The sequence below is a fragment of the Echinops telfairi genome, unplaced genomic scaffold (genome assembly GCF_000313985.2).
Source record: "Echinops telfairi isolate 266 unplaced genomic scaffold, ASM31398v2 ScPeMD7_31;HRSCAF=116, whole genome shotgun sequence".
Taxonomy (NCBI): domain Eukaryota; kingdom Metazoa; phylum Chordata; class Mammalia; order Afrosoricida; family Tenrecidae; genus Echinops; species Echinops telfairi.
In genome coordinates, this window is record NW_022103928.1 from 30,152,769 (window position 1) to 30,160,437 (window position 7,669).

Sequence of the window (7,669 nt, forward strand, 5' to 3'; positions counted from 1 at the left end):
CCGATCAGCAGCTGCACAATGTTGGAGCCTGCATACTTCCGCACATCCTCGATCCAGTGAGGCACGGAAAGGAAGGAGCTCCTCTTGGTAATGTCATATGCGAGGATGGCTCCGTTGGCACTGCGGTAGTAACTCTGCGTGATTGTGCGGAACCTCTCCTGGCCAGCCGTGTCCCAAATCTGAAGCTAAAGGAAAAAGGAGGCCCCTGGTCAACCGGATTCAGAAAACTGGGAGCCCAATCCCACAGACCAAAGGCAAGCAGTGGTTCCACTGGGCGAGCCACCAGCCTAGTACTGTGGCAGAAGTTACACAGGAGAGGCTAGCAACGGCCTTCTGAGTCTTTCAAGAGCAGCACATGGTCCAGCTCTGGGGAGGAAAGGATGACTCAGAGAGAAGGTACGACGCCAGAGCAGAGGCAGGAGGAGCTGTATTTGGAGTTAAGCCTTTGGAAATGTAACAGTAAGAGCTCCTTTCTGGGTACACACTTTCCCCTAAACTCTGGGCTACATGCTCCAGGACCCTGGGCTGGGGGGGGCGGGGCACGGGGGGTTCCAGGCCATCTACTATGTTGGCTGTGTGCCAGTCTGGCTCCTTTCTCTCTTTGGGCCTGTAAAATGTATCACGGTGTACGTGGACTTTCTAATTCTAGAAGCCAGTCAATGTCAATCAGAGCAGGTCTGCAGAAGGTTCTGGGAGTGGCTCTGTGCTCTGGCAGCGTAGTTGGAAGTAGATGAATTCTCCCTCTGTAAACAACCTTAAGACTTGAAAAAAAATACACGCAGCTTCGGTGTTCAAAAAGTAATTCAATCGTGTAATCCCTAGAAGAAGCAGAGCTCATGAAACAAACCTCTGAGAAAGGAAAACCAAAGAAAAACAGATGCACTGGAATCACGGTGCTGGCAAAGAGTACCGAAAGCACCACCGACTGCCCAAAGAGCCAACACGTCTGTCTGGGGGCAGAACAGCCAGCACGCCCCTAGTAAGGCTGCCGAGACCTCACCTCCGTACTCTGGGCATGTTACCAGGGGGCCGTCCCCGGAGAAGGACATCAGGCTGGGTAAAGTGAGGGGCAGCGGAAAAGAGGAAGACCCTTGACGAGGAGTGGCTCAAACATAAGAACGCTTGTGAGGCTGGTGCAGGGCTGGGTGGTGCTTCATTCTGTTGTGCATAGGGTCGCCATGGGTCAGGGCCGACTCACAGCACCTAACCACCACCACTCCCAGCCTTGGAAATCATTCCCTGAACGTGGGACAATGGGTTAAAATCCAAGGAAACACCTGGAAGGCATGTGCTCCTTAGAGCAAGCCACTCTATGAAATCAAACAGGTACCTTGGTGACCCGGGCCATGTGCTTTAGACTACTGGGACTTGAGACTCTGTTCTTTCAAGGTGCACAACATCCTTCATAGCCACCCCAGGAAGACTTCCTGTGGAAACCCTACTAAGTGAGCTGGGATGTACCTCAAACTCACCTGTAGTCCTTTGGACGTGAGGCTGAAACTCCCTAAGTGTGAGGAGAAGCAGAGGACGGCTCTCCCAAGGGTACAGAACTGGTGCTCCTGGGGCTTTAGTCCCACCTCTCACCTAGAGAGTGTCCAAGGAAGGTTGGGCCACAACTACCACATCCTTACTATCTTAACGCCCTCCTTGCTTTACGGCGGCGTGTGTGTGTTCATCTGGCAGGCATGGTTCTGCCATCGTGAATAGATAGCATTAGAAGTTCTGTCCTACCACAAACCCCCACTGCTTGTGTACACAGTGTCCCGTCACTTAAAAGTTTAATCTGCTTAAATCAACAGTTCAGGTAATGCAATTTGTAGCCAGCCTATATTGTATCATTTGCTTTTCTCAACTGTGTTTTCAATTCTATACCACTGGCTAAATTAATAACACTACCAGCAGAATTACCGCATATACTCGAGTATAAGCCGACCCGAATATATGCTGAAGGACCTGATTTTACCACAAAAACTGCATTAAAAATGTGCTGAAAAACTTGGCTTAATTGAGTATATTCAGTATTTTCTTATGCTCCAGGGGGATAACTGATAGTGTTTTCTAACATAAAATAATAATGATGTCTCTAAGGTAAACCAGAAACATATATAAAGCATAGATATAAGAATGGATTTGGGGCTCACAGTTAATTCTAGCCCCAAACTAAGAACAATTTGTTCTTATGCTATGGCCCTGCTTGATGCTCACCTTCATGGAAAGATCACTGAAGGTACGGATGCTATAGTAAAGTGTGGTTCAGAAACTAGAGGGTGTCTGGCTATCAGAAAGAATAGCGTCTAAGGTTTTAAAGGCTTGTCTTTAAACAAGCAGCCATCTAGTGCACCTGGAAGAAGCACCCCAGCCTGTGTGATTCAAGGATTGGAAACAACATAATCCAAATCCAAAGGCGGGAATGATATTGGAGCTTAAATTGTGAATATCTGGTTTGCAAAAGGCACTGGATGACACTGGAAGCCCAAAATCCATTTGCAGGGTCCCCACATGGATTAAGCCGCTGGTGAATCCCTTCTGAACATAGTTGAAGGATATGAAGTCTTGTTATTAAACAGAGAACATTGTAAAGTTGATTATGGCAGGTGGAGTAGGTTTAAATGCATTATCATATCATTTGCTCTCCCTTTTGACCCATTTAAAAGTTGTTTTAGTTAAAAAAAAAAAAAGTGAAGGGGAAATACACCTGGATGAAGCCTCTTGGGGAATCCCCTGTCACCAGAGACTGGGGTTGTGAACAGCCTTGTTATCAAGCAGAGTACATTGGAAAGTGAATTACTGCAAATGCAGTTAGATTAAAATTACACCTTATCATATGATCTCCCTTTGGGGACCCATTTTTAATGTCTAGTTTATAATGTTTTCTGCTTTCTTTGTATACAGGTTTTCCTCTAGATTAATGGTTTCTTAGGGATATGGCAAAAGAAGTTTGGGAAAACAATAACAATGAGTACAAGAAAGGAAAAAATGCTCTAAAATTGATTGTGGTGAGGATTGTACAACTCTTCTTAATATGATTATAAAGTACTGAATTGCATGATATATAAATTATATGCCAATAAAACTTAAAAAATAAAAAAGCAGAACAGAAATTTGAAACAAATGAAAAATAACTAAATGCTCTCAGGACCAATAATGAGAGTAGTGAGACCAGGAGGGGAAGGGGAAGGTGTGGGGAGAAAGGGGGAACCGATCACAATAATCTACATATAACCCTGTCCCAGGGGGACGGACAACAGGAAAGCGGGTGAAAGGAGACATTGGTCAGTGTAGACATGAAAAAAATTTTTTCTAAATTATCAGGGGTTCAAGAGGGAGGGAGGGAGGGAGGGAAGGAAATGAGCTGATACCAAGGGCTCAAGTAGAAAGAAAATATTTTGAAAATGATGATGGCAACAGATGAACAAATGTGCTTAACACAATGGATGGATGGATGGATGGATTGTGCTAACAGTTGTATGAGCCCCCAATAAAATGATTTTTAAAACAACCAACCAACCAACCAAATGGGTAGCATTTGCCCAAAACTAAAGATGAGAAGAAACAGCAGGGCAGGGCAGGCCGGCCGGAGGGATGAAACGGGAGAGCCAGGAGCCACAGCCAGGGTCACAAGACAACCTGTGGATTCACTGTTGAATGCAAAGTGAATTTGCTGTGTGAGCGTCACCTCGAGTACAGCAAAAGGTTCCAAATAAAGAAACAGCGAGGTCGAAAGGCAAGACTGAAAGTTCTGGCTCTAAGTGGGGAATGGTCCTGCCAGGGTCAGGGCCAGTCTGCAGGGCTCAGTCACTTCACTTAAACCCCTCTAAGGGACACAAGAGGAAAGGAAACACACTAAGCCCCAGAGCTGGTCTCTTTTCCCCGACCATCACGTGCCCACGGCCCAGCTTGCTCTGCCAAAGCCCCCGGGCTGCCATTTCATCAGGGCCCCAGGGGGCGGCAGGGCTGGGTGAAAGTTTAATAAATCCGATCCAACCAGGTCAGCTTCTTGAGGAACAGGTAGGTGAGGAAGGGAGCCGACTAGACCCAGCAACCAGGCCTCCCCCTGAACCGAGTCCTCACCTCAGGACTGCCTAAGGCAGACCACAGGGCACCCTCTAAGCCCCCCTCAGGCCTCCCCCAAGCTTGGAAGCAGAGACCATAAACCACCTCGGCCCCCTGGTCTTTCACCAGGCTGATGACAAGCCAACTCCCTTCCAGGCTGGCATCCCTTGTACGCCCGGAGTCCAATCTCCACATGGCAGCCAACTGCTATCTCCTAGAGCAGCTGTTCTCAACCTGTGGGTCGAGACCCCTTCGGGGGGTCAAATGACCCTTTCACAAGGGTTTCCCGATTCCTAACAGTAGCAAAATGACAGTGATGAAGTAGAAACGAAAATAATTTTATGGTTGGGGGTCACCACCACATGAGGAACTGCCTTAAAAGGTCGCAGCATTAGGAAGGTTGAGAACCACTGCAGTAGTGCATCACGACCATCTTGTAGCTCTGCTCAAACCCCCACCTGGCCTCATGATCCAGGCCTGCAGGATCCCATGCACTCGGATCCTATCAGCCACGACTTTCCCTCACCCACTTCACTCACCCTGTTTGCCTCCTCGCTGCCCCCTTGTCTCTACATCCAGGCCTTTGTCCTAATGCTCCCTGTAACTGCAAGGGTCTCCGTCCAGGCCTCACAGGGCTCCTTCCCGTCCTTCATCCCAACCTGAACTCAAATGTCACTTCTGATGTCCCCTGGCCTCTAATCCCCATTGATTTTTCTTCCCTGCAGTAAACTTCCTGATAGGCCCTTCCCACACTTCCTCCCCATCCCACCCCCAACTTTTTAAATTCTGACTGTCTCCCCTTGTAGGTATGCAGTCAGGGCAGGAATGGTGGCCACCACAGTGCATGGCCTGTAGTCAGTGCTCAGTTCATCGATGTGCAATGACCGAGTGCTGTTTCTGCTTAAACGGCCGGGTACCCTGTCCCACCTGGGTCCCAAGTATTAGCTAGGAAAGTGGCCACTGAATCATTTGCGAACCGTTGGGGCTAAAGGCGTTTACACTCTCCAGAGTACATAGCCTTAAACCACCCAGAACATTTGCCGGACGAAACCACCAACCACCCAACGCCCAACTTCTTCACCCCCAGAAGTTCTCTGCTGCACGCTCTTTTGACAAGCCCACAGGGCTTTGGAGCACACATAAACGTCACCTTCTCCCGTGGTCTTCTGCCTCTAGCTGGGCCCGTCAAACTTGCCCCACTCGGGCTACCTGGTCTTACAACCGATCTGTGGGGTCATTTATAGGTGCTGACTTCTCTCTGGAGTGCAGCCAGAGCATCTGCGGCACACAGGGCATGGTGAGGGCCCAGGAGGTGGAAAAGAACACCTGAGCTTCAGTGGAACGTTCAAGTGGGGTAGGCTAAGGTGGACTGGAGGAGTTGAGGCAGCAAGGGCTTCAGGTCTGTGTGTCAGGCTCTGTTTGACTCTTGAGATGCCTTCCCCTTGGCCACGGGAGGACTGGGGCCCTCCTGTGTGAAGCAGTCTCATATCTAGTAACCACACCGAGGCACTCCCAAGTCTCCATGCTATGATAGGTTAGTATTAGTATTCTCATTATTATCTCATTTTTCTAGGATGTCTGCACTCAGTTTAACCCACTGGAGAACTCACCTCCACTTTAGGACTCCAGTGAAAAGTAAATGCCTCAGTATGGTTTTGATGATACCCCAGGCCTGTGTCCCCAATCCCAAAATTATAGATATAGATATATCCCCCCCAATGCTCCCATGGCCCTTATTCTTGCCTCTCTAACAACACACATCAGAGTATTAGTTATCCCCAAACTAGGATGACTTTGTAGCAGGCAAGGAACATGAAACCCTTAGATAACGGGTTGGTGGAATGAGTGGCAATCAGAAGAGTCGATCCTGCCTAACTCAGTAAATAACGAGCAAATCACCCATCTGTGGGCCAGACGGTGAGTGGGCTTCAGGATGGGAATGAGCTGAGGGCTGCCAGGGTGTGGCCTCCTGGCTTGTAGGTCTGCTTTCTGTCTGCCAGGACGGGTGTGGGAGGAGAACTCAACTCATTCCTCACTGTACCACCCAACCCAGCACAGTGCCTGGCACACAGGAGACCCCCAACAAATAACCGATTGATGATAGGTCTTGACAGTCAGGTGGGTAGAGAGAGAGAGAGACAAACTATGGCAAGGCTGAAAGGGACTTTCCAGGGAGTCACGGCCAGCGAACTGTCTCCTTGGGGAATCAATCAGGCCTACGTACCAGGGTAAGGGCTATTGCCAGCTGAGTTCCAGAACCTGCGTGGAGCACTGTCCTCTCAATGGCGACCCAGGACCTCTCTCCTGAGTGAGGAAGCAAGCGGGGTTGGAAATGTCCTCGTTCTTCATTCACAGTACACCTTGGGAAAGAGTTCTCAGGGCAAACTCTAAAAACTGGCCAGACTGACCCAAATACAAGTTCCTGAGCTATTTTTCACCATGTCTTGGGATGTGCTGAATCAAAGCAGGAAGGGAAGCTGGGAGCCACCCCTCTGGCAGGCTCCTAGGTACTCCTCCCGCTGAGTCTCCAGAAGAGCTCGGCTCATGAGTTGCAAAACAGGCACAGATTAGAGAGACAGAGAGAGAGGTTCACTGTTCAAAGTAATAGAAAGATGCCACAAAATAGCTAAAACAGAAGGGAAATGTTTGGGGGTGGGGAGAATTCCACTTTCTGTTCATTCCACTTTTCCACAAAGTTCCACTCCCCTAGCCCCATATATTGACAAGGGAAAGAGACCACCACTTGTGGGCAGACAGGTAAATAAAGGCACCAAGAGAGAGGAGAGAGTGAGACTGGACATACGAGGTTAGCAGCTGCCCAGGGAGTTGAGGGGAGAGGCAGTAAGGGCTTGGGCAAGACTCCTGACTCAAACTCCTCCCTCCCCAACCACAGCTGCTCAAGATCCAAGGGGCACCAGACGTCTCTCTGTCCTTGGTTCAACGCAGCGCTCTTTGGCAGGGTCCTCCCTCAACGCAACATGCAAGAGAAACCAGAGTCCCCAAGCTCCTGTTCTGCTGCGTCGGTAGTGCCGCTGAGGCCAGGCACTGGTCCCCCTAGCTAAGCCTGCCCATCAGTAAAATGGTTCGCCCCATCTCCCCAGGCTTGTTGACAGCATGAACGTGAGGCGGCTTTGTAAATGAAGGTTTCTAGCATTCTCTGAGAACCCACTAGGTGCCTAGCATGCTGCCAGTTACTTCCCAACTACCAAGCCATTTCCACTGAATCCTCCAATAACCCTACAAGGGAAGTGTTGTCGTCGTCATTGTTAGCTCTGCAGCCTTATTTATAAACAACAGAACACAGTTGTCAAGTATTAGTGCTATCTTTCAGCATTAAAAAAATCCCACCTGTCTTTCTGTGCTCCCATAGCTACAAAGCCCATTGATTTGGGGTTGATTCCAACTCACAGTGGCCCTATATATAGGACAGAGCAGATCTGCTTCATAAGGTCCCAAGTTATGCAGACTGGCTCATCTTTCTTATAAAGCAGCTGGTAGGTTTGATCCACTAACCTTCCAGGTAGCAGCCTCTGTTTAATCCACTGTTCCCCCCAAGCGTCTGCCCCCCTAGCACTGGGGTGCATCTCTAGTACACGCAGCCATGACAACCACATGA

The 7,669-nt window shown here is 49.1% G+C and overlaps 1 protein-coding gene across 1 annotated transcript in view; it reads right to left on the reverse strand.

The window, feature by feature from the left end:
* Nucleotides 1–7,669, reverse strand: part of RAB43 (RAB43, member RAS oncogene family) — a 30,223-nt gene that overhangs the window by 4,940 nt on the left and 17,614 nt on the right. The window contains exon 3 of the mRNA XM_045290139.1: nt 3–185. Within this exon, the coding sequence (XP_045146074.1) occupies nt 3–185 (183 nt within the window). The remainder of the gene's footprint in view (nt 1–2; nt 186–7,669) is intronic.